At 47.5% G+C, this 25707-nt stretch overlaps 1 protein-coding gene across 9 annotated transcripts in view; it reads right to left on the reverse strand.

The window, feature by feature from the left end:
- Positions 1–467: 467 nt before the first annotated feature.
- Positions 468–25707, reverse strand: part of SLC18A1 (solute carrier family 18 member A1) — a 46216-nt gene continuing 20976 nt past the window's right edge. For 7 of the 9 annotated variants that reach the window (XM_084994590.1, XM_084994588.1, XM_084994589.1 and 4 more), the window contains 13 exons: positions 25648–25706; positions 20431–20514; positions 19186–19278; positions 17047–17136; positions 16762–16805; positions 14656–14716; positions 14478–14573; positions 6576–6654; positions 5036–5087; positions 3990–4053; positions 3598–3717; positions 3249–3382; positions 468–1736 (listed from right to left, as the gene is read on the reverse strand). In XM_084994590.1, coding sequence (XP_084850716.1) covers positions 1623–1736; positions 3249–3382; positions 3598–3717; positions 3990–4053; positions 5036–5087; positions 6576–6654; positions 14478–14573; positions 14656–14716; positions 16762–16805; positions 17047–17136; positions 19186–19278; positions 20431–20514; positions 25648–25706 — 1090 coding nt within the window. In that variant the 3' untranslated portion in view covers positions 468–1622. Of the gene's footprint in view, positions 1737–3248; positions 3383–3597; positions 3718–3989; positions 4054–5035; positions 5088–6575; positions 6655–14477; positions 14574–14655; positions 14717–16761; positions 16806–17046; positions 17137–19185; positions 19279–20430; positions 20515–22509; positions 22541–25647; position 25707 lie in introns of all 9 variants that reach the window. The other 2 variants (XM_084994594.1, XM_084994595.1) reach the window with 1 other exon arrangement.

Raw genomic sequence — 25707 nt, forward strand, 5'->3', positions numbered from 1 at the left:
GGATGCGGCATTGCCGTGAGCTGTGGTGTAGGTCACAGATGTGGCTCGGATCTGGTGTTGCTGTGGCTGCGGCGTTGGCAGGCAGCTGTAGCTCCAATTCAACCCCCAGCCTGGGAATTTCCATATGCCACAGGTGTGGCCCTAAAATGACAAAAATAAATAAGTAAATAAATAATCAAAAAATCAGATACCCAATATCCAAGTGGTAAGAATTCACTAAGGCTCAGCTTGAACATGTTCTGATGATTCAGGGCTTGGACTGAACCCACTCAACTCTTGCCAAGGAATGCAATGATCAGAGCCAGCCACCATTCCAGAGTAAGATCTGAACACCCGATCGGACAGCTACGCATCCTGCAGCCTCCACCTGTGGGTCCTCCCATTCCTGCCTCCATCTCCCCATTATTCGCCACCTGGACCATGAGCATCCTTGCCTCTCTGCCCTCGAACACAGAGTGTATACAAACTTGCGGTATTGATCATTTTTATTTGATGTACATCCAGTTTGCCCAAATAGACGAGAAGCTACTTAAGTGTGGGTACCATGTCTCCCATCTCTTTGAAACCTCATCTCTTAGTAACGATTTTAAAAAGGTAAAAAAAGAAAAAAAGAAAAAAAAAGTCAAAATACTTATGGTACCTACTGTATTTGCCCACACACTCTCTTTTGCCATAAGAGCATCTAGTTTGTCATGACTGAATTAAGGAATAACTTGCTCATTAGCAAACGTGAACAAGGCCTCCTTATAATCCTTGTTTGGAAACCCGCAGTTGGAAGGGATTTCAGGGCACTTTTTTTTTTAACACTCCTTCCTGTGAAATCTTAGAGCTAACAGACTGTGTTTTCCGTCCTCTTAAATTTCTAAGAATCTAAGAAATTTAAGAAAAGGTAGAAAAAACCTACAGGGGAAATCATGAGTATGTCAGTAACTCCAACATGAGCAAAACAGCCTCCTTCCCTTTCTATCGGGAAAGGGAAGAAAAAAAAAAAAAAAAGAGCCCTCCTTTCACGGAGGGCAGAATTGTTTCAGCAGCTGAAGGTCTGGCCACAGGGGGAAAAAAAAATTCACCTTATAGAAACCAGGCAAAAATTCCCAAATTGGCAACTGGGTAGCCATTCAATATTCAGGAAGCTTTCTCAACTCCTATGGGAAAACTCAGATAGGATCACATCAGGGAAGAGAGGACAAAACTTCCATCTGTGGGGAACGTGCCGGAGCGAATCAGATAACAGATGAGATGAGGTGTGTCAGCCACCCCACTGGTTTCAGGGAACAGTGTGTTCACTGTCGCCTCCGTGGAATGAGTCACGCCTTGCAGAACCCGTCACAGCTTTGCAGAAGCCCAGAGGGAAGCATGACTCTGCCCTCCCCTAAAAGATGAGCCAGCTGAAGCCTGGATGCTTAGAGGGAGAGCTAGGGGGATGCAGGTGAGGGGAGAACCGGGAAACAGACCCCCCGCTGTGTGTCTGTTGTTGTGGGGAGGGGGGGCATTGCGGAGAGGAGACACCAGGGGAGCGCGAAGTGATGCCTGGGGGACAGCCCATGGTGATCCGGTTCCAGAGGTGGTCACCGACGCCGGAGCCTCATGTGACAATGTCCAGGGACCAGCTTCTGCTGTTGCTACTCCTCACTGGCCGGCTCCGCATCGCTGTCGTCCCCCAAAGGAAACTCCCTCAGGTGCGGCTCTGCTGCATACATCCGGGTCTCCAGGGGGCAGTCCTGGCTCAGAATTGCCTGCACCGAGAAGCGGGAATAGAATCGTTGCTTTCCCCAGCTCCCCCGCGCCCCGCCGCCTCCGCAACAAGCTCACTGGGGTCTAGAGCTGCTCAGAAAAGACTCAAGAAACCTGCCAAGGCCCCTCGGTTCTCTTCATGCATATGCACAGGCCACCCGAGGCCCTGAGGTGGAACCGCCCTAGCTGAGACAGTCATCTGATAGGCTTTTAACCGAACCCCAAAAGCAGGAGCAGAGGCTCCAGCGACGAGCCAGCTGCACTGGGTGCCCTTCTCTATCAGATCTTCCTGCCTTCTTCTCTTCCTTTAAGCAGCCTCCACATCCACCCATTCCCTCCACATCCAAAGTAGCTCATTAACTAAAATCATATGTTGTGGTGCTCTCCCCTGGGGTGCTTATACTTTAAGAAATGCCCTGGTGGGGTTCCCATTGTGGTGCTGCGGAAACAAACCCAATTAGTATCCACGAGGATGTGGGTTCAATCCCTGGTCTCGCTCATTGGGTCAGGGATCTGGTGCTGCTGTGAGCTGCGGTGTAGGAGGCAGACGTTGCTGTGGCTGTGGTGTAGGCTGGCAGCTGTAGCCCCCAGCCTGGGAATTTCCATATGCCGCTGGTGTGGCCCTACAAAGATAGGAAAAGAAAGACAAGACAAGACCAGACCTGGTAAGGGAATTCTTTGTGGCTCAGCAGGTTAAGGATCTGACCTTGTCACTGCAGCAGCTTGGGTCACTGCTGTGGAATGAGTTCAATTCCTGGCCTAGGAACTTCCATATGCTGCAGGAGCGGCCAAAAAAAAAAAAAAGAAAGAAAGAAAGAAAGAAAAAATGACCTGGCAAGGATAACGACAGAAGTGAATGAATGAATGAATGAATGAGTGAATGAACAGGCCCCGTGGAATTCTGCCTACTTGGGGGCATGCTTTGGTAGTTCACACTTTGCTAGTAGTTACAGCAAGGATAGGATGCTTATGGTGGCCTCAGACCCCAACACTTTACAAACTTCCTATTTTCTTTCTACACCTAGGACCCTTCTTAACTGACCTGTGTAAAAGGGAAAGTGGTTAATGTAGAGAAGGCAAAATCAGGGCACAAAGGAAAGAAAGGAGCATCAGAAAACGTAGCAAAGTGGGAGTTCCCATTGTGGTTCAGCCGTAACGAACCTGAGGAGAATCCATGAGGATACAGGTTCGATCCCTGGCCTTGCTCAGCAGGTTAAGCATCCAGCATTGCTGGGAGCTGTGGTGCAGAATAAAGATGTGTGGCTCAGATCTGGCGTTGCTGGCTGTGGTTCAGCTGGCAGCTGCAGCTCCGATTCGATCCCTAGCCTGGGAACCTCCATATGTCGCAGGTGTGGCCCCAAAAAAGAAAAACAAACAAACAAAAAAAACCCAGAAACATGACAAAGCAGAGAGTGTATAAGGAAGAGGAAAAAAGAGCATAGGATTAAAAGGAATGAGAGAGACATGGAAAGAAATGCAACATTATTTTCCCAGCAGTTGTCAGAGCCCCTTACGAGCTTCTCCTCCTTGGCTGGGGGGCTCCTCAGGTAGCAGCAGAGAGGAGCATAGATGATGTTGACGACCCCAATGATGACCATGAGCCAGGGGAAGCCAATGGCCCGCACGATGGCACCCCCGGTGGATGGGCCTGTGAGGAGTCAAGCAAATTCACAAGTGTTTACTGAGCCTTGATCACATGAAGACACCACGCTAGGGGCAGCAGGTCACCCACAGGATGTCCCAGGGCCAAATATCTCCAGAACCCTAGGGAAACCAGCCTCTTGACTCTACTTCCAGCTGATAAACAGTAAAGGGAGCATGGGTACCGGGTCCTGCTGCTCCCCTCTCCCTCTGCCAACATACCTATAGCAAAGCCCATGCAAAATGCCACGTCGGCGATGGCGTAGACGCTCCCATACACAGGGGCGTGGCGCAGGTCCACCAGGTGCCCCATGATGGGCATCATGGAGGAATCCACCATGCCTGTGGTCAAAGCAAACAGGACACAGTCTGTCAACCCTCCCCACGGTGCCCTCCCCCATCGCTGCCCGCATCTGCAGCATCCTCCCGCCCACTTTCGCCCGCCGCCTTTGGCTGCTGTCTGTCCGACCCACAGCGCTGACACCCATTCCTAGCAGGAGTTGCTAGGATTCCCAGCATCTCTCCACACCCCTGCCAGCCACCCTCCCAGTCCTTCTGCCTTTCCACGTGCCGGCTCTGATCTGCCCCAAAGTCAACATCTAGGAACTTCTTACCTATAGAAAAGCCAAGCCCTGCATTGGGGCCAATGAGACCAAAAATATTATGAGCCAGAGGCACCTGCAGCAGGAAAGGAGGAGTTTTCCTATGAAATGCATTTATTAACCAGGTGCTATGTGCCACATACCTTATCTAATTCGGATTCTTATACCTCCTGATGAAAAAGGATCTTTACCCTTTTATCTTTTCATTTTTTTCATTTCATTTCCTTTTTTTTTTATTTTGTTTTGTTTTGGTCTGGTTTTTTAGGGCTGCACCTGTGGCATATGGAAGCTCCCAGACTAGGAGTCGAATTGGAGCTGCACCACAGCTATAGCAACTCAGGATCCAAGCTGCGTCTGCAATCTACACCACAGCTCACAGCAATGCCAGATCCTTAACCTACTGAGTGAGGCCAGGGATCGAACCCACGTCCTCATGGATACTAGTCAGATTTGTTTCCGCTGAACCATGACGGGAACTCCCCAGCCTTTCTTGAGCACTGTGTTCCTGTGCATTCCACCCATTCACATCCCCCTCAAGCCTCAGAGGCAAGTGTGCTTGTGATCCCCATAGCAGAGAGGAGGAAATGAAGCCTTAGAGAGCTTGAAGGGGCCTCCTGAACATGGGAAAGCCCTTCTTTCTTTCTTCCTCTGCCAAACATTCTGGAGCTGGAGATGGAGGCAGAGATGATGGTTCCCTTGGTGGCTTATGGGGTCCTGTCAGGATAGGGTGAGGAAATGAAGGCATGAAATGCATCATTTTGCTGACCCCAGAAGTAGAGTCCAACATATATTGCTTCACGGGCCCGTCCATAAAGCCTCAGATCTGTCCCCAGCTGCCCCACTGCCCTCTCCCTTTCTGTCCCCACCCCTTTCCAACGGGCTGGCTGCTGGCATCTGCCCCAGGGCTAAATGCCTCCCTACAAAGACAGTCTCTCTGACCGTTCTTTTCAAGTCAACTGGCTGCTCATTTCAAAAGAAAGTGGTCTTTAAATCTCCGGATCTCTCTTCTCTCTCTCTCCATCCCCCTCTCTGTCTCCACTAGACCTTATTATACTTACACAAAGCAAGCTGGTACCTACTATCACCATCCCAACCAGGGAACACAGCCACCTGGAAGAAAAGAGCCATCATCCAACAGGCCTAAGGGGAGAGAGATCCCTTCCCCCTGCCAGCCCATCACTAACACACCGGTCAGCCTGACCACCCCTAATTCCAGCAATTCCTTAGGATCCGAGGAGATCGACGCATCTCTCCATGCCCAGTCTGTACCAGGCGAGCCCTCCCCATCCTTTTCCCACCCTCCTCTCTTCCCTGGCTCCGCCCCTCTTTCCATAGTAGAAGCAGATAAGGAGCAATGGGAGATAGTCTTCCTTCCCTCGGAAGAGGAAACTGACTGACTCAGAAGGTACTTGTCCCTGGGGAATAAATCTCAAACCTGACGGATGCTATTTACCAATTCAGACCACCTCACACCTGTTCTGATTTTATCAGATCTTTGAGGCTCAAAAGCCACAAAATATACCAAACTTCTTTCACTCTCTGATTTCCTATGGCTTTGGTTTTAAACTTTTATTTTATTTTACTTAATTTTATTTTATTTTTTCTTCCTTTCTTTCCTGGCAGCGCCTGCAGCATATGGAAGTTCCTAGGCTAGGAGTCAAATCAGAGCTGTGGCTGCCAGCCTATACCACAGCCACAGCAATACCAGATCTGGGCCACATCTGTGACTTACACCACAGCTCACAGCAATGCCGAATCCTTAATTCACTAAGTGGGGCCAGGGATTGAACCCAAGTCATCATGGATACTAGTCAGGCTTGTTAATACTGAGGCACACAGGAACTCCTATTTTTAATTTTTTTTTTTCAGGGCCGCACCTGCAGCATATGCAAGTTCCCAGGCTAAGGGTCAAATCGGAGCTGCAGCTGCTGGATTACACCACAGCCACAGCAATGTGGGATCTAAGCTGCACCCCCAATCTACACCACAGCTTGTGGCCACATCAGATCCTTAACCTACTGAGTGAGGCCAGGGATGGAGCCCACATCCTCATAGATACTAGTCAGGTTCATTACCACTGAGACACAACGGGAACTCCTAAACTAATTATTTCAAATCTTTATGCTGAACTCCAAAGACAAACTTCAAGCTGTTCTCACAGCAGTGGGGGAACAGAATCCAGAGTCACACCTCTTAGCCTCCAACCCGTTCCACTACGGGGGCCTCTGAGGCACCTCTGTGGAGCTCCCTGGAGCTTCAGCGAGCATGTGACAACCGCTGCCCCAAGGTACTGGTGTCTTCATACCTGTTCTCTGTGGAGTTATTTTATCTCTTCAAAGGGACAACAAACATCTGCAAAGCAAAGGCTGTCCTTCATCTATTCACTGCCTCTTCTGCAGCAACCAGCTCAGGGCGGTCCTTCCTGCACCACCCTCTCCACCTCCACACCCCGTCCTCCCTGTGGGCAGTTTTTATCCGTGTTCTAAATTTCCAGGCTCAAAGAAGCTATTATTCATCATCCCTGATGTAGGGGAAAACCTCAGAAGACTCTCCCACCTCACATTCACATTCCTCTTCCCAGATGCCCGGGCTACATACCGGCCCATCTTGTTGGCCAACACGCCAAAGAGGTTGGTGCCAATGAGGTAGGACACACTGGCTGGCAAGAAAGCCAGACCTGTGGAAAGACAGAGGCCCTTACCTTAGAACATGCCCAGTTACTCTGAAATAGCGTGACAGTGAAGTTCCCCCTGTCACTTTCAAGGGTCCCAAACCACTGTGTCTTGTGGGTTGGAGAGTCTGGTACAAACCCAGAGCAGCTGACCTAGGGCTCCACACCTCTGCTTTCTTCAAGGGCGGGGCTTCGTTTTGTTGCAACACATTTAAGGTGCTTCTAGCTCCCCACTTCCTGATGCATGGCTTTAATGAGCCATTCTCAAGTATAAAATACCCATGAATATCAGCATAAGAACATAAGCTTTATTTATTTATTTATTTATTTTTGTCTTTTTGCCATTTCTTTGGGCCACTCCTGCGGCATATGGAGGTTCCCAGGCTAGGGGTCGAATCGGAGCTGTAGCTGCCAGCCTACGCCAGAGCCACAGCAACGCAGGATCTGAGCAGCATCTGCGACCTACACCACAGCTCACGGCAACGCTGGATCGTTAACCCACTGAGCAAGGGCAGGGATCAAACCTGCAACCTCATGGTTCCTAGTCAGATTCGTTAACCACTGCGCCACGACGGGAACTCCATAAGCTTTATTTTTTATTTCCTTTTCTTTTTCTTGGCCAATCTTGTGGCATGCAGTAGGTCCCAGGCCAGGGATCAAACCAGTGACCCGTGCCACAGCAGCAATGCCAGGTCCTTAACACATCGAGCTACCAGGGAACTCCAAGAACATGAGCTTTAGAGAAAAACAAACACACTTCTTGGGAAGTAAAAATTCCTGTCCTGCTGTTTACCTGCCCTTCTATTGCTCTGTCAGTGACCTTGGATAAGTTACTAAACCTTTATGAGCTTTGGTTTCCACATCTGGGAAAAAATAAAGCTGTGATTTTATCATACCAGATTACACTATGGAGCAAGTTAGATAAATGTACATAAAAGGGTTTATCTTTGTGACCAGGAGCCATTTACCCTCTCTGAGGCTCACAGATTTGTTTATTCATTCATTCATTCTTTCATTATTTTTACGAGCTTTTACTATGTGCCAGGCATTCTAGGGACAAGGATAAGAAGGGTGAATAAAATCGACAAAATCGTGGAGTTCTCTCCTGGTATATAGTATGTTAAGGATCTAGCGTTGCCTCTGCAGGGGCTTGGGTCACTGCTGTGGCTCAGGTTTGATCCCTGCCCACAAGCCATGGGTTTGGCAAAAAAAAAAAAATAAATTAAAAATCAAGCAATTTTAATAATGAAAATTTTTTTTAATTTTTAAAAAGGGAGTTCCCGTCGTGGCTCAGTGGTTAATGAACCCAACTAGTAATCATGAGGTTTTCAGGTTTGATCCCTGGCTTCGCTCAGTGAGGTAAGGATCCACTGTTGCCATGAGCTGTGGTGTAGGTTGCAGACATGGCTCGGATCTGGAGTTGCTGTGGCTGTGGCGTAGGCCAGCAGCTGTGGCTCTGATTCTACCCCTAGCCTGGGAACCTCCGTATGCCGAGGGTGTGGCCCTAAAAAGACACACACACACGAAATTTTTTTTTAAAAAAGGAGGCAACAGCAGAGGTGAAGAGCAATAGCCAATGAAGTAAATGACAGGAGATGGAATCCAGAGGGGGAAAGAAAAAGAAAAAGATGCAGTTGCCATTGTGGCTCGGCAGTAAGGAAACTGACTAGTATCCATGAGGAAGTGGGTTCAGTCCCTGGGCTCACGCCAGCATTGCTGTGAGCTGCAATGTAGGTCACAGCCATGGCTCGGATCCTGCCTTGCTGTGACTGTGGTATAGGCTGGCAGCTGCGGCTCCGATTCAACCCCTCACCTGGGAATTTCCATGTGCCATGGCTGTGGCCCTAAAAAAAAAGAAAAGAAAAAAGAAGTTTGACCCTGAAGGAGTTGGGGTGCTTTAACCATAAAGAGAAGGAAGAGGATGTGGGCACAAGTGGAGGGAAGTAAGAATATTTAGTGATGGGAACATGTGAGTGCCCTTCTCATTGCTTCTATTTTCTCAATGACTGGGAGCTGAGAATGATGTAAGTGAAGGGAGGAGTGTGTGTAGGAGGTCTGAACGGAGAAGTGTAAAACAGTCCTTTTGGAAAGTGGAAAGAACATAACTAGGGATTTAAAGATTGTGGGACAGGAGTTCCCGTCATGGCTCAGTGGTTAACGAATCCAACTAGGAACCAGGAGGTTGCGGGTTCGATCCCTGGCCTTGCTCAGTGGGTTAACGATCCGGCATTTCCATGAGCTGAACATGGCAGGTTCAATCCCTGATCTCCCTCAGTGGGCTAAGGATCTGGCATTGCCTTGAGATGTGGTGTAGGTTGTAAACGCGACTCAGATCTGTTGTTGCTGTGGCTCTGGTGTAGGCCGGTGGCTACAGCTCCAATTGGACCCCTAGCCTGGGAACTTCCACATGCTGCAAGTGTGGCCCTAGAAAGACAGAAAGACAAAAAAAAAAAAAAAAAAAAAAAAAAAAAAAAAAAAAAAAAGATTGTGGGACAGTGTGAAAACCTACTTTAGATTTGTGACCATGAATATATGGTGAGACCAACAGCCTAGTGTGTGTTTTCCTACAGCTCCCTTTCACTGCTAGGCACAAAGACTGGGCAACCAGACAGGCTTAACCGAGTCACAGCTTCCCAGATGACAACCCCATTGCGAGAGTGGGTGGGGCAAAGGAATCAACATTCAAGGAGTGACACTGATGACAGACTTGGATTCAGCTTGATGGAGTCCAAGCTGAGTAAAGGAAAAAAGTGCAGGTATAAGTAGCGATGGAAACAGAGAGAGCTGAATGGACTAGTGATCGCAGTGTAGCCCGGACGTGTTAGTATAGGGGGATTAGAATACCTGAGCAGAGAATATGTAACCTGGTAACTGGACTGCTTGGAACTGAAATTTCAGAGGTGTTACAATTAATGGTGATGTCAAGGTCAATACTATAAAGTTAGATTGGTCAAGGTGGAGAGGAGAGAAAGATCACTGCAAGAGAATAGATGAAGGAATAGGCCAAGATGTTGGGACGGTTATCCACCTGGATATTGAAGTCACCAAAAACGGTGACAGGAGGGATTTCCCTTCGTGGCTCAGTGATTAACAAACCTGACTAGGATCCATGAGGGTTCAATCCCTGGCCTCGCTCAGCGGGTTAAGGATCTGGCATTGCCGTGAACTGTGGTGAAGGTCGCAGATGCAGCTCGGATGTGGCGTGGCTGTGGCTGTGGTGTAGGCTGGTGGCTACAGCTCCAATTAGACCCCTAGCCTGGGAACCTCCATATGCCTCAGGTGCAACCCTAAAAAAAAAAAAAAAAAAAAAAAAAAAAAGGTGACAGGAGTAGAAGTGAAAAGAATACGAGCCAACTGCTGACAGATTTAATGAATGAGAAGGCAATTAAGGGGTCAGTAGATGACTGCAATGCTGAGGGGTGTGGTGGTTTAATCTAATAGTATGATCTTCAGGGAAGTCAGGGTATTCAAAAGAGAATGGAAAAGAAATGATTCAGAAGCAGTGAAATAAAGCAAAGTCTGAAGTTCCCGTCGTGGCGCAGTGGAACTGAATCCGACTAGGAACCATGAGGTTGCAGGTTCAATCCCTTGCTTTGCTCAGTGGGTTAAGGATCTGACGTTGCTGTGAGCTGTGGTGTAGGTCACAGACATGGCTCGGATCTGGCGTTGCTGTGGCTCTGGTGTAGGCCAGCAGCAACAGCTTCGATTAGACCCCTAGCCTGGGAACCTCCATATGCCTCAGGTGTGGCTGTAAAAAGGAAAAAAAAAAAGAAGCAATTTCTGAACTATGGGGATAATAAGAAACTCCCCCCAGATGGGCAGACTGTGAGGCTTTGAGGAGATAACACACACCAACCATTTTGCAAGGTGCTTGGCACAGAATAAGTGCCTTCTGAGCACTGGCCTTAACTATCATCATCCTAACCAGTGACTAACAGGGTCAAAACCTGAGCCCAGACCTCCTCCCTCCAACTCCAGGTGCTTCCGCAACCCACACCAGCAGTGTGGCAGCACAGATGGCTCTGGCATAAGGGACTGCATGGAAAAGCAGTGTCAGTGTCCTTGGGTTCCACCAGCTCTCTCTCCTTCTCTGTATGGGTAGGAAACAGTGCTGCCTAATAGAAACTGTCATGACGATTACAGTTAAACCCAAAGTCAACAACTCACCAGCGACTGGCTGACATCTTGTTTGCTTTTAATATTCTCTTCTAAGGGCTGGAGGTAAAACACACCTTAGTATATTTGTCTAGTCTATCTTTACAGGTGGCAATCTGTTTCAAACTGTAATTGTTTGTTTATAGTTAATTGCTTTAAAAAAAAGTTTAATAGGATAGCTACTTGACTGTTTACCTGGTATGTAGAAATAAGCCTCATGAGGAAGCCCACAAACCTTCTAGATACATCTCCTTGACACTGTTTTTAAGAGATGTGGGATTTCCTGAGTGAGATTTTCCTCAATCAGTGTGGCTTGGTCTTTAGGATCTGAGTACAGCTTGCATTTCAATAGTATTCTGTGCAAAAGAGGGGTTCAAACTATTTGTCTACAGACACATATGTATCTCACGGCGTATCTTCAAAGCGTGGGGGATTACACAAAGCTGTGACTGTCAGGGTGATTTCAACAAACGCAATGATGAAAACGATAATGCTTTTTATTTCCTGAGTATATCCTGTATCCCATGCACTGTGCTCCTGCCTTTAGAATACATGGATCTAGTTAATCCTGAAAATCTGAACAGTGTCTCAGGAGTTCCTTTTGTGGTGCAGCGGAAATGAATCTGACTAGTATCCATGAGTATGCAGGTTCAATCCCTGGCCTCGCTCAGTGGGTCAGGGATCCGGTATTGCCATGAGCTGTGGTGTAGGTTGCAGATGCGTCTTGGATCCTGAATTGCTGTGGCTGTGGTGTAGGATGGCAGCTGTAGCTCCCATGGGATCCCTAGCCTGGGAACTTACATGCTGCAGGTACAGCCCTTTAAAAAAAAAAATAAATGGAGTTCCTGTCGTGGCGCAGCGGAAACAAATCCGATTAGGAACCATGAGGTTGCAGGTTCCATCCCTGGCCTCGCTCAGTGGGTCAAGGATCTGGTGTTGCCGTGAGCTGTGGTGTAGGTTGCAGACGCAGCTCGGATTCCACATTGCTATGGCTGTGGTGTAGGCTGGTAGGTGTAGCTCCGATTCGACCCCTAGCCTGGGAACCTCCATATGCTGTGGGTGCAGGCCCCCCCCCCAAAAAAAACCCTGAATTGTCTCCATTTTTACAAATGAAAGAAGTGCAGTTCGAAGAAGTAACCTGGTGAAGGACTCAACCAGTAGGTGGTTGGGTCAGGATTTAAACCCAGTTTCCAAAGCCTAAACTCCTTCTTCCCTTGGATGAGTGTAGCGGGCACACAGCCGCTCACTTGGAGAGTGTGCAGTCACAGGCTATAAACTGCTCTTTCCAACAGCTTGGAGAGGGAGGGTTCTGCACTGATAGCAATATTTTTCAGTGTGGTCATTGATGCCATATCGGCATCATCAGGAAACTTACCAGGAATGCAAACTTGTTTCTACTGAATTTGTCGGCCAGGTCCCCGCCATCTGAATGTTAACATGCTCTCCAGGTCAGAACCTTTTCTTTTCTTTTCTTTTCTTTTTTTTTTTTTGTCTTTTTGCCATTTCTTGGGCCGCTCTCATGGCATATGGAGGTTCCCAGGCTAGGAGTCTGTCTAATCGGAGCTGTACCCGCCAGCCTACGCCAGAGCCACAGCAATGTGGGATCCGAGCAGCGTCTGTGACCTACACCACAGCTCATGGCAACGCCGGATCCTCAACCCACTGAGCAAGGCCAGGGACTGAACCCGCAACCTCATGGTTCCTCGTCGGATTCGTTAACCACTGCGCCACGGCAGGAACTCCCAGGTCATAACCTTTGAAGTTAGACTTACAGATGCAGAGAGAACTGAGGAGAGCTGCAAGGGATAGTGTCTCTCACTTACTCCCCTGAGGACTTTCTCCGGCAGCCTCGCCTGCACGAGCCACTGTGTGAGATCACCGGACCCTCTTTCTCTCTGTTTCTCGGTACCCCAAGAGGAAACAGGGCTGTCTAACAGAAACTGTCAGGATGATGACAACTAAACCCAAAGTCAACAATTCACCAGTTGCTGGCTGACAGCTGGTTTGCTTTTAACATTCTCTCCTGTAGGGAGAAAAAGGGCTGGGGCGGGGCCATTCTGAGCCACAGACGCCTGCCCACCTGCATCAAGAGACCCAGTGGCCGAAGCCTTGGGGGAGGATGGGGGCATGCTTATCTGCACCAAGTACCAACTAACTCAATTACCTGTCATGGTCAGAGGCAGCTGCAGCCCAGAAAAATTCAATTTGGGGCTAGGAGTGCAGCTGGGAGCCATGCTAAGAATGGCCCCCTAAAAAATTAGATTTAGTGCTTTTCATTGCATATTAAGCTCTATTGGGTCCTTATCAGTTTCCTTTCTGGTCACATAAGCCTCTCTTCCCTGCAGTGACTGAGCGATTTGCACGTAGCCTTCTCCGTCCCCTCTCCTCTGGCTTCCTGGAAAGGGCCAGAGCCTCCTCTCAAAGCTCAGATGGGTCATGAGAACGTCTCTCCATGGAACAGAGGAGGCTGGAGGCCTCTCTCATGGAACAATGCACTCCGGCACCTTTTTAGAGGTTAAAGGACCACAACAGGGTGATCTGGGGGATGGAGGGTGAGAAGGAGCAAAGCATCAATGGTGATGCTGTTGCTGTTAACAGTCTACGAGTGCAAAGTACAGCCAAGTATGATGTCACTGACTCCTCAAATTTACCCTCTGAACTAAACCTTCTTCTTCTTCTTTTTTCACAACTGATCAAGGCCAGGGATCAAACTGGCATCCTCAGGGACACTCTACTCTGTCCAGTTCTTTTTCTATTTATTTTTTTATTTTTTCTTGTCAGGGCCGTACCTGTGGCACATGGAGGTTCCCAGGCTAGGAGTCTATAATCAGAGATGGAGCCACTAGCCTACACCACGGTCACAGCAACACAGGATCCGAGCCAGGTCTGTGACCTAAACCACAGCTCATGGCAACACCGGATCTTAACCCACTGAGTGAGGCCAGGGATCAAACCCAAAACCTCATGGTTCCTAGTTGGATTCGTTTCCGCTGAGCCACAATGGGAACTCCTAGATAGTATTCTGATGTCCATCTTTTTTTTTTTTTTTTTTTTTTTTTTGGTCTTTTTAGAGCTGTACCCACAGCATATGGAGGTTTCCGGGCTAGGGGTTGAATTCGAGCTGTAGCTGGTGGCCTACGCCACAGCCACAGCAACGCCAGATCTGAGCCACCTCTGTGACTTACACCACAGTTCACGGCAACTTCTTAACTCACTGAACAAGGCCAGGGATAGAACCTGCGCCTTCATGGATCCCAGTCAGATTTGTCTCCGCTGAGCCATGATGGGAATTTGCTGATGTCCATCTTAGAGATGAGAAAAGGGATGCTCAGAAAGTTGATGCGATTTGCACTGGTTTGCATAGCAAATCAATGAAGAAAATAGATTCTTCAATGAAGGAAGTGAAAACCTGAAGTCTTTGGACTAGAAGTTATTAATCACTCTAATACACAGCTAGGTATGTGGCCACTCCACCGCCCCAGTCAATCCCTCCCACTACATCCCTCTCCACCCGCTTCTTGAAGGGAACGCCCGCCCCTTAAGGCTTGATTTGCAAGTGTGGACAGGTAATTCTCCCTGTGAACACCTGGTCCTGACGATGCTTCCCAATTACCTGAGAAAAGGCCTGGCACACACCTTGGCCCAAGCTCAAGGTGGGGACCCAGGTCACTTACCTAGATGCCACTCAGGGGGACACATGGTCTGCAGCATCCAGATGGGCAGTGTGGGCTCCAGCATGGCCACTCCCATGTTGGCAAAGCAGAGGGAGCCTAGGGACATGGTTCAGTGAGCCCCCGAGGCGGTCCTGAAGCTCAGACTCTGCCAGCCGAAAGCGAGGCAAGGTCAGCTTACCTGCAGCCACCAGGATATAAGGGTCTTGGAGAAGTGTGAGGAGCGGAGTCCCCTTGGCACTCTGAGGACATGGACAAAAAAATTCCATTTGTACAGTGCATACGTCCCTCCTGTTTTCACAGAATCTGAGAGTGTTCACGCAGGACCTTAGAGGCCACCCACATCGACTCCCTTACACGAGAGAACCTCCACATCATAGAAAAGGAAGTGACCTGCCCAGTGTCCACAGAGTGAGCTGGTGGCCGAATACCCTGTGTGCAAGGCAGTCACAAAGAGCAGGACAACATATTCCAGACATGATTCCTGCCTTCAAGCGACCATCAACCAGCTCAAAGTGGACTGTCAGCAAGGCTGACATTGGGCAACAGGTGTCTGGACTCTTGGTCTTGCACTAGGTCTTGCTGGCACTGACATTCATCCTGGGAGAACCACTGGCAGATCGCTGAATCCCAAAGGTGAGCCCAAGGTCCCACACTATTCTAACCGTGGCCCAATCAGGAATCCAGTACAATTCTTGCTTTCTCCATCTCCATTCTCCTAAGCATTTTTTTAATTGAAGTATAGTTATTTTACAGTGTTGTATTAGTTTCTGGTGTACAGCAAAGTGATTCAGATTCTTTTTGATTATGGTTTATTACAGGAAATTGAATATAGTTCCCTGTGCTATACAGTAGTAGGACCTTCTTGTTTATCCATTTTATATATAATAGTTTGTATCTGCTAATCCCAAACTCATAATTTGTCCCTCCTTCACCCTCTTTCCCCTTTGGTAACCATAAGTTTGTTTTCTGCATCTGATTCTGTTTCTGTTTTGTAAATAAGTTTATTTGTGTCATATTTTAGATGCCAGATATAAATGATATCGTATGGTATTTTTCTTTCTCTTTCAGACTTACTTCAATTAGTATGACAATCTCTAGGTTCATCTATGTTGCTGCAAATGCATTCTTTCATTTTTTATGGCTGAGTAGTATTCCATCGTGTATATATATGTGTGTGTGTATACCACACCACATCTTCTTTATCCATTCATCTGTTGATGTACATTTAGGTTTCTTCCATGTCTTAACTACTGTAAATAATGCTGCTATGAAGATTAGGGTACAGGTTTCAAATTATTATTATTATTATTATTGTCTTTTTGCCTTTTCTAGGGCTGCTCCCATGGCATATGGAGGTTCCCAGGCTAGGGGTCCAATCGGAGCTGTAGCCTCCAGCCTACGCCAGAGCCACAGCAACAGCAACACAGGATCTGAGCTGCATCTGCAACCTATACCTCAGCTCATGGCAATGCCAGATCCTTAACCCACTGAGCAAGGCCAGGGATCGAACCTGCAACCTCATGGTTCCTAGTCAAATTCGTTAACCACTGTACCACAACGGGAACTCCCGCAGGTTTCAAATTACGGTTTTGTGTAGACATATGACCAGGAGTGGCATTGCTGGGTCATATGGTGGTTCTACTTTTAGTTTTCTGAGGACCCTCCATACTGTTTTCATAGTGCCTGCACCAATTTCCATTTCCACCAACAGTGTAGGAGTGTTCTTTCTTCTCCACACCCTCTCCAGTATTTATTATTTGTAGATTTTTTAATGATGGCCATTCTGACCATCACTGTAGTTTTGATTTGCATGTTTCTAGTAATTAGGGATGTTGAGAATCTTTTCATGTGCCTGTTGGCCATCCATATGTCTTCTTTTTCTGGGGTGTGTGTGTGTGTGTGTGTGTGCACTCTCTATGGCCACACCTACAGCATATGGAAGTTCTCAGGGGTTGAATAGGAGCTGCAGCTGCTGGCCTGTGTCACAGCCACAGCAACGCTGGGATCAGAGCCCCATCTGCAGCTTATACCACAGCTCAAGGCAATGCCAGATCCTTAATCCACTGAGCAGAGCCAGGGATTGAACCTGTGTCCTCATGGCTACTAGTCGGGTTTGTTACTACTGAGCCACAACAGGAACCTCCCCCTTATATCTTCTTTAGATAAATGTCTATTCTATTCCTCTTTCTTCTGATGGTTTGAGAGGGATGATCTAGGCAGGCCTGGGTCACTGCGCTTAGCCATTCTACCTCTCTCTTGGCAATGGAATTTGGTATCTACTTACCTCAGGAGAGACTTTGGAAGGCTGCAGGATGCAAAGCTGGAGTGCTAAGAAAGGGAGAGGGAGAGAGAAACACTTGAGTGTGCCCACTTATTTAGAAGGTCCACTCTCAGCTGCGTTGTCAGTATTAGACTCTGGGCAGGTCTAATTCCCCAAGCTTCCTCCATCTTCCTTACAATGGGGCAGTCCCCGATCCTCCCAAACACGTCAAGGCTGACACCACAGCACAATGCATTCCCAACCCGACCTGGGCTCTCGCCTGCCTGGTGGCCTCTTATGGTGACTTACCTCCATCCAGTAGTGCCAGGAAGGCCAAGATGAGGAAGGGTACAACCTTCCCGAAAAACACATACATGACGCTTCCGAAGGGCGCTCCCACTGGAAAAGCAACACAGGAAAGGAGTTCAGAGGTGGTGAGCCAATTCCCAGCCAGCGTGACTGGTCCTCCTACACCCAGCAGCACTTCCTAAGGATCCACAGGGGGCTGAGCCCTGCACGAGAATGTACGCTTTTGAGGAATCAGAGACGAAGAAGACCTGCTTCCAAGGGGCTCACCTTCTAGTGGAGGAAATGGGGTCTTGAGCACATAATCAAAACCTGGTGAAAAGTAAAGTTCAATGGTAAAGGTTCCATCCACAAAGGGCTATGCAATCACAGCAGAGTGAGTTCATGTAGCTACAGGGGCTTTGCCAAGAGGTGTCAAAAAAAGCAAGCGTGGGGACTTCCTATTGTGGCTCAGCGGTGACAAACCCGATTAAGATCCAGGAGGATGCAGGTTTGATCCCTGGCCTCGCTCAGTGGGTTAAGGATTCAGCGTTGTCTCAAGCTGTGGTGTAGGTTGTAGACGTGGCTCAAATCCCACCTTGCTGTGGCTGGCAACTGCAGCTCTGATTTGACCCCTAGCCTGGGAACTTCCATATGCCACAGGTGCGACACTAAAAAGACAAAAGAAAAAAAAAAAAGGAAGAAAGAAAAGAGAGTGTGGTTGGAGAAGAAACAGAAGAAATTCCCTGTTACTAGCATTTGGGAGAAAAGCAGAAATTGGGAGGTTGAAGGTCTTAGCGTGGGTGTTTAGGGAGGCGCATACTAACAAGAGCAGGGCTTTTGTTCGCTCTCCTCACCAAGATGAGCAAGCAGGGTAAGGGCCAAGGAAGAGATGTGTGGCATTCTCTTCTCAATTTGCTTACAAGCTTCCAGAGGTAGGAACCACATCTGAGACGTCTCACTCATATCCTCTCTGTGCCAGCGCTGGGCTTGGCATGTAATACATGCTCAGTAAAAGTAAGCGGCTTTTTTCTTTCTTTCTTTCTTTCCTTTTTTTTTTTAATTTTTATTTTTTTTGCATTTTAGGGCCACACCTGTGGCATATGGAGGTTCCCAGGCTAGAGGATTGAATCAGAGCTGTAGCTGCCAGCCTACACCACAGCCACAGCAACACCAGATCCGAGCCTTGTCTGTGACCTATGTCACAGCTCACGGCAACCCTGGATCCTCAGGCAACCCTGAGGCCAGGGATGGAACCTGCATCCTCATGGATACTAGTCAGATTCGTTTCCACTGAGCCACGACAGGAACTCTGTGGCTTTTTGGACTAATCAATTAAATCAGATTTAGAATGAACCTCAAGGAACGTAAAATGTTATGTATGGTTTGGAGTTTGGGATGCGAACCAAGAGAATCTGCATCTGTCTCCTGGCTCTGGCATTTCCTGGCCCTGTGACCTTGGATGGCTGTTAACCTTCCTTCTCCTTATCTCCATAATGGGGACAATCATTCCTCCTTCACAGGGTGGCGGTGAGCATTAAAGGAGGTTATGTAAGTATTTAGCACAAAATATGACAAAGAGCATGTTCTAAAGTTGAAAACAGTGGCCACACATGACACAGAGTTGAGGCAGCGGCTATCAACAGGTAGAAATTTATTTACCCCCTTGAATAGACTAGGTTTCTGGACCATTCTTATGCTCTTATGGGCTAGTCAGCTTCTAAGGGGAAAGAGATTCTGCTTTTCCTGAGCAAAATTTCAGGACTCAAAACTTGATTGGACATGGAGTTCCCGTTGTGGCACAGCAGGATTGAATCGGACTAGGTACCATGAGGGTGTGCATTCATCCCTGGCCACGCTCAGTGGGTTAAGGAATCAGTGTTGCCATGAGCTGTGGTGTAGCGAGGCTCAGATCCCATGTTGCTGTGGCTGTGGTGTAGGCAGGCAGCTGTAGCTCTGATTTGACCCCTAGCCTGGGAACCTCTACATGCCGTGGGTGTGGCCCTAAAAAGAAAAAAAAAAAAAAAAAAAAAAGATTGGACAGAGAAGAAAGGAAAATGCTGTCTTCCACGACCTTAGAAACACCTGCTTCCTGACGCCGTCTCTGAAGGGTCTGCAGGACCTCGCCCTACTGAAGTCAGACCTGTGGCCGGGTGCACTTACCCAGCACCCCCAAAGCCAGGCCCCCCAAGGCAATTCCCATGGCCTTCCCTCTCTCATGGTCATCAGTGTAGACACTTGCCAGCATTCCAAGACCTGAAAGGGAAGAGGCAGGTAGAGTTAACACACAGGAGCTCTCTCTGTCTGCCCCACTGCACCGAGCCCTGGGTCTCAGCCTTATTATAGCTTCAGGTCCCGTCTTAGCTAGAGTTTCAATCTGAAGGGATTTATAGAACCTAACTCATAGTCTTTTATACATACTGCCTGCCCCGTGTCCCTTGAGTGCCCACATTGCTCGCTCCTGTTCAGAATATGATTGGAAGCGCAAAAGGGAAGAGTAATGCACAAACCATTGTCTCATGATCCTGCACTTCCTATCATTTTATCCTTCCCTGAATCCACGGATATAGAGTAAGTCAAGGAAAGGGAAACCTTTGAAACACAGAGCATGGTCCTATTCGATGGGGGTGCCCAAAGGAGAGTACGAAAGCACCAAGGACCTGGGAGAGGGCCTGGCTCAGGCTCTTAGACCCACTTACTCCCGTGTAAGACGGCATAAAATCCCTACTTCACAGGATTACACTAAACATTGTATTTGATAATACTCTGCAAACTGGGAGGGTATTACCAGTAGTAGTAACATGACTATTCCTACAACCTGTTAAGAGAGGCACAGAGAAAAGGCTATGGCATGGCATTAAACAAAAACCTGACCTACTTCATAGTTTTACCCTGAGGGCTGACCTGAGCGAGTGGCATCTAATATCAAAGAATGTCATGTCAGGCTTAGGGATTTAAAGGCACTGCTGGCAATACTATGATTGTCTTGTTTTTAGTTGTTTGTCTTATTTGTTATGTATGTATGTATTCTTGCTTTTCAGGGCCACACCTTTAGCATATGGAGGTTCCCAGCCTAGGGGCCATATCAGAGCTACAGCTGCCACCCTACCCCACAGCCACAGCCACACCAAATCCAAGCCATGTCTGCGACCTACACCAGAGCTCACCGCAATGCTGGATCTTTAATCTACAGAGTGAGGCCAGGGATTGAACCCACGGACTCATGGGCACTGTGCGTGTACTTAACCTGCTGGGCCACAATGGGAATTCCTTGTCTGTATTTAAGCCATAATCTCTGTTTCGTATGATGTTATTTTCTGTAATTTCTTCATATAAATCTTATAGGGCCTGAAGGTAGTAAGAGGTGTGTGTGTGTATTCTCATGTGCACACGTAATGTCAGCATTACCTGCAACAGATGAAAATGAAGATCCAATGCCTTGAAGGGTTCGGGCCACAAAGAGCAAAGTATAGGTACCAGAAAAAGCAAACACTGGGCAACGAGAAGAGCAAGAATGATCCAGTTAGCAAATTGCCTTTGATTGCCTGGCCACCAGAAAGTGGGCCCCCCATATTGCAGATAGGAGCCATTATGCGTACGTGTTAATAAAACTTGATCACTGCTCCCCGTTTTCAGAGTTGGCTTTCTAATCTCCTCCCCTTAATTAGGACTCCACTTTAACTGGCATGAAGACTGAGAAACCAAAGAAACATAAACGGATCCACCTCACAATGGATGGAAGGCTGGGTGTCTACATTTCCTGCTTAAAGCCCAACACTGGGGTCAGGGCTGTCCGTGAGTGCCCTGGGCTGGGAACTAGTCCTGAGCCCCTACTTCTGGATTCTCCACATATAACACCCTGACTTCATCTTCGCCATTTTTTGAGCCCCGTTGGGTCATCTGGAGTGTAGGACACAAGCTATGTATGCTTGCAGGCCCATAGGCACTGGATAAAAAGTAATACTTTGTGATCCAATCAGATCTTTTCCCTTATACTGGAAGGCCTTTTAGCCAAATTAAATCAGTGAATACTGGAGTTCCTGTTGTGGCTCAGCAGGTTACGAACCTGGCTAGTATCCATGAAGATTTGGGTTCGATCCCTGGTCTCACTCAGTGGGTTAAGGATCCTGCGTTGCTGTGAGCTGTGGTACAAGTCACAGATGAGACCTGGATCCCAGGTAATGGTGGCTGTGGCTATGGCACAGACTGGCAGCTGTAGCTCCAATTTGACCCCTAGCTAGCTTGGGAACTTCCATATGCCGAAGGTGCGGCCCTTAAAAACAATAAAATAAAATAAAATACAAATAAAAAGTAAAAAAAAAAAAAAAGTCAGTGAATATTTATTAAATAATACAGAACATGCAGCTGTGCCAGACTCTGTGCAGATGTGAAATCAAGAGACTATCTGGGGGAGTTCCTGTTGTGGCATAGCGGAAGCGAATCCAACTAGTATCCATGAAAACACAGGTTCAACCACTGGCCTTGCTCAGTGGGTTAAGGATCCAGCGTTGCTGTGAGCTGTGGTGTAGCCCGGCAGCTGTAGCTCTGATTGGATCCCCTAGCCTGGGCAACTTTCATGTGCCGTGGGTGCAGTCCTAAAAAGTGAAAAAAAAAAAAAAGAGAGAGATATTTTATCCAGGTTATGCCCTTGAGGAGATTCAGTCTACTCGTGACTAACATACAGAAAATTGAGAACCAAACAGGAATGTGTTATCAAAAACTAAATTACAGGGTGTTGGCGGTAAGGTTGGTAAGTCCAGGCACGTCTCACCCCCAATTCCAGGCCAACATCACTGAAAGAGAGAAGAGCCTCTCCCCAAGCGTCTGAGTCAGCAGAGTTTGAACCCCTTTGCCTGTTCATTAGAGATGCCTTTGGTTGTGCTTATAATCTTCCCCCATTAGCTCCCGACATGATCACACCGTCTCCCAAACATGCAAATGTTGTGGTATCTCCTTGCCAAGCCTGTGACGCCCTCTTCTAGGCCTTCTGATTTCCAGTCTGTTCAAGGTCAGCTATCCCTATATCCTTTGAGAATTGAGTAACCAGCTCATCTCTGGCTGCCCAGGACCTTCCTGGTTTTAAAATCAAAAGTCTTATATCCTGTACAGCAGAAACTGGCACAACACTGTAAATCAACTATACTTAAAAAAAAAAAAAAAAAAAAAAAAGGCTCACACCCTGGGAAGTCCCTCAGTGCCAGGCAAACTAGGATGGTTAATCACCCTGCTTATGTTTTTATTTTATTTTATTGTCTTTTTAGGGCCAAACCCATGGCTAATGGAAATTCCCAGGCTAGGGGTCCAATCAGAGGTACAGGGGTTGAATCAGAGCTACGGTTGCCAGCCTACACCTCAGACATAGCAAGGCAGGATCTGAGCTGTGTTTACGACCTACACCATAGCTCACGGCAACGCCGGATCCTTAACCCACTGAGCGAGGCCAGGGATTGAACCTGCATCCCCATGGGTACTAGTCGGGTTCATTACCTGCTGAGCCATGACGAGAAGTCCGGTCACCCTGTTTAGGAAGACCAAAGTAAAATTAAACTGGAGTTCCTGCTGTGAGGCAGTGGGATTGGTGGTGTCTCTGGAGCGGGTTTGATGCCCAGTCCAAGATGCCGGTATAGCTCACAACTGTGGCTCAGATCTGATCCCTGGTTGGGAAATTCCACATGCCACGGGAGGCCAAAAAAAGAAAAACTCACAAAGAAAATAAACTTCTGGTTACCAAAGGGGAAAGGTGGGAGGAGGGATGGATTGGGGTTTGGGACTGGCGCATACACACTATCATATACGGAATGGATGGTCAGTGGGGACCTGCTGTAGAGCACAGGGAACCCCATGCAACGTTCTGTAATAACCTGTGTGGGAAAAGAATCTGAAAAAGAATGGGTATGTGGAGTTCCCGTCATGGCTTAGTGGTTAACAAATCCAACTAAGAACCATGAGGTTGTGGGTTCGATCCCTGGCTTTGCTCAGTGGGTTAAGGATCCAGTGTTGCTGGGAGCTGTGGCGTAGGTTGCAGACGTGGCTCGGATCCTGCGTTGCTGTGGCTGTGGCATAGGCCAGGGGCTACAGCTCTGATTCAGCCCCTAGCCTGGGAACCTCCATATGCCATGGGAGTAGCCCTAGAAAAGGCAAAAAGATAAAAAACAAAAACAAAACAAGAATGGATATGTGTATATGGATAACTGAATCACTTTGTTGTACAGCAGAAATTAATACAACATTGTAAATTAACCATACTTCAATAAAACTTAAAAAGAGCAAAAGAAAAACTCCTGGGTAGCTGGAAACATTCCTGTCATTCTTTACCTTCCCTCCTTGACTTCACCATCAAAGCATGATATGGGTATTCCATAAAGGTTTGTGCTAGGAATTATGTCTCGTTTGAAAGAGAGCATCTTCTTAGCTTTTAATTTACTGTTTAGCCTAGGCTGTGCTCCTGGAAGTTCAATAAAAATTTCCAACTCTAATTTGCTCACTTTCTTTGATTTAGCCAGAACGTCACAAGTGTTGCAGTTCTCAGACAGAAATTCACACAGTGAGCTCCTGCGCTCTGCACCTTCCAGCCCCAAAGGCAGCAAATTCCTGTTTAGCATTGATTGATAGGAGTCAAGTCCTATGCTGGAAGTGGAGAAAACTGAACGAAGAGCAACAGAAAAAAGCATGAAAATAAAAGAAAGGCAATTTTAAAAAAATAAGAGGGAGGGAGTTCCTGTCGTGGCTCAGTGGTTAACGAATCCGACTAGGAACCACAAAGTTGTGGGTTCGGTCCCTGGCCTTGCTCAGTGGGTTAAGAATCCAGTGTTGCCATGAGCTGTGGTGTAGGTTGCAGCTGCGGCTCGGATCCTGCATTGCTGTGGCTGAGGCGTAGGCCAGTGGCTACAGCTCCAATTCCACCCCTAGCCTGGGAACCTCCATATGCCATGGGAGCGGCCCAAGAAATGGCAAAAAAGACAAAAATAAATAAATAAGAGGGAGAAGGAGGAGTGCTACTCGGAGCAGGGAGGCAGCGGAGGCATCAGGCTGCCTTCCCCTTTATTTCTTTTTTTGCCCCCACTTTTCTTTAGGGCCACACCCATGGCATATGGAGGGTCCCAGGCTAGGGGTGGAATCGGAGGTACAGCTGCTGGCCTACACCACAGCCACAGCAACTTGGGATCTGAGCCGTGTCTGCGAGCTACACCACAACTCACAGCGACGGCAGATTCTTAACCCACTAAGCAGGGCCAGGGATCAAACCCGAGACTTCATGGTTCCTAGTCGGATGGCCCCTAGTTTCTGACGCACCACGATGGGAACTCCTGCCTTCCCCTTTATTAACTTCCCCCCACCACACCCCCACATTCATCCTTTCTTCTTTTCTCAGGGTCAGTTTCAGATGTATTTTATTTCACTTATTGCTCTTCTTCCATCTCCATTTTATTGGGAACATTTATCTGCTACTGGGTAGACTGTCTCTTTCTTGTTTCCTTAGCAAATTTGGTCTCCAAAGCTATAACCTTTAATGGCATTTCTTTGAAGGCAAGTAGACTTTTAAAAATTTTCCGGTTGCTACTGTTTGATTTAGGTTGTTAGTTGCCCTTTACCCCTGCCTATCAAAATAATACAATCTCTTCTCAAAGATGGGAGGTTTAGGAGTTGCCATTGTGGCTCAGTGGAAACAAATCTGACTAATATCCATGAGGACACAGGTTTGATCCCTGGCCTCGCTCAGTGGGTTCAGGATCCAGCACTGCCATGAGCTGTGGTGTAGGTTGCAGACGAGGCTCGGATCCGGAGTTGCTGCAGCTGTGGTGTAGGCCGGTGGCTACAGCTCCGATTCAACCCCTAGCCTGGGAACCTCCATATGCCTCAGGTGCGGCCCTAAAAAGACAAAAGACAAATGACACACACACAAAAAAAGATGGGAAGTTTATACTAAACTCATTCAAGGGATTCCTGATACACACATACAGCCTATAGCGTACACATTAAAACAGCCTTCACAGAGTTCCCTAGTGGGAACTTAACACTTCTGAACCACATGTTCCCTTTTATAAAGAAAATACAATCTATTGGATGTAACTGTTTTTAGGATTTAAGACTATAATCTCTATGGGGTGTGCACGTGTGTGTGTGTATTTCCTCTAGGAGCAATTATTTAGTATTGATTAAATCCAGTGTTGACAGAAAGTTTATAGCAATGACTGTACTGGATAACCAATTTGTCTCAGGAAGATTCTTATTTAAAAATATGTATTTTGGAGTTCCCTGGTGGCCTAGTAGTTAAGAATCCAGTGTTGTCATTGCTGTGGCTCGGGTTGCTGCTGTGGCTCAGGTTTGATTCCTTCCATATGTCTTGGGGTACAGCCAAAAACAAAACCAAAAAGCCTTCCCGATTTTCCCCAGCTGGAGGAAATGTAGTATCTCTTCTTTTATAGCAGAATATACAAATTCCGACTAGACCGAGTCACCACTACTGCTTTAATCCCCAAAATGAAAAGTGGAAAGCATTTAAATCAGTGTCATAGGCCACAGAGTCAGATGACTAATTATCTAACTTGACCTTGTTCTTTTCACGGTAGTGCCCGAGATAAAATCAATCAGGGAAAGGAAGAAAAGAGGAGGCAAATTACTTACTAACTGTGGACATAAACATGATAACAAAGCCAGCAAACATGGGAATGTGATATCCAATCC

The sequence above is a fragment of the Sus scrofa genome, chromosome 14 (assembly GCF_054392235.1).
Source record: "Sus scrofa isolate SSC_HxYL_T2T_F1_AM1 chromosome 14, Sscrofa_HxYL_maternal_Yorkshire_Landrace_v2.0, whole genome shotgun sequence".
Lineage (NCBI taxonomy): Eukaryota > Metazoa > Chordata > Mammalia > Artiodactyla > Suidae > Sus > Sus scrofa.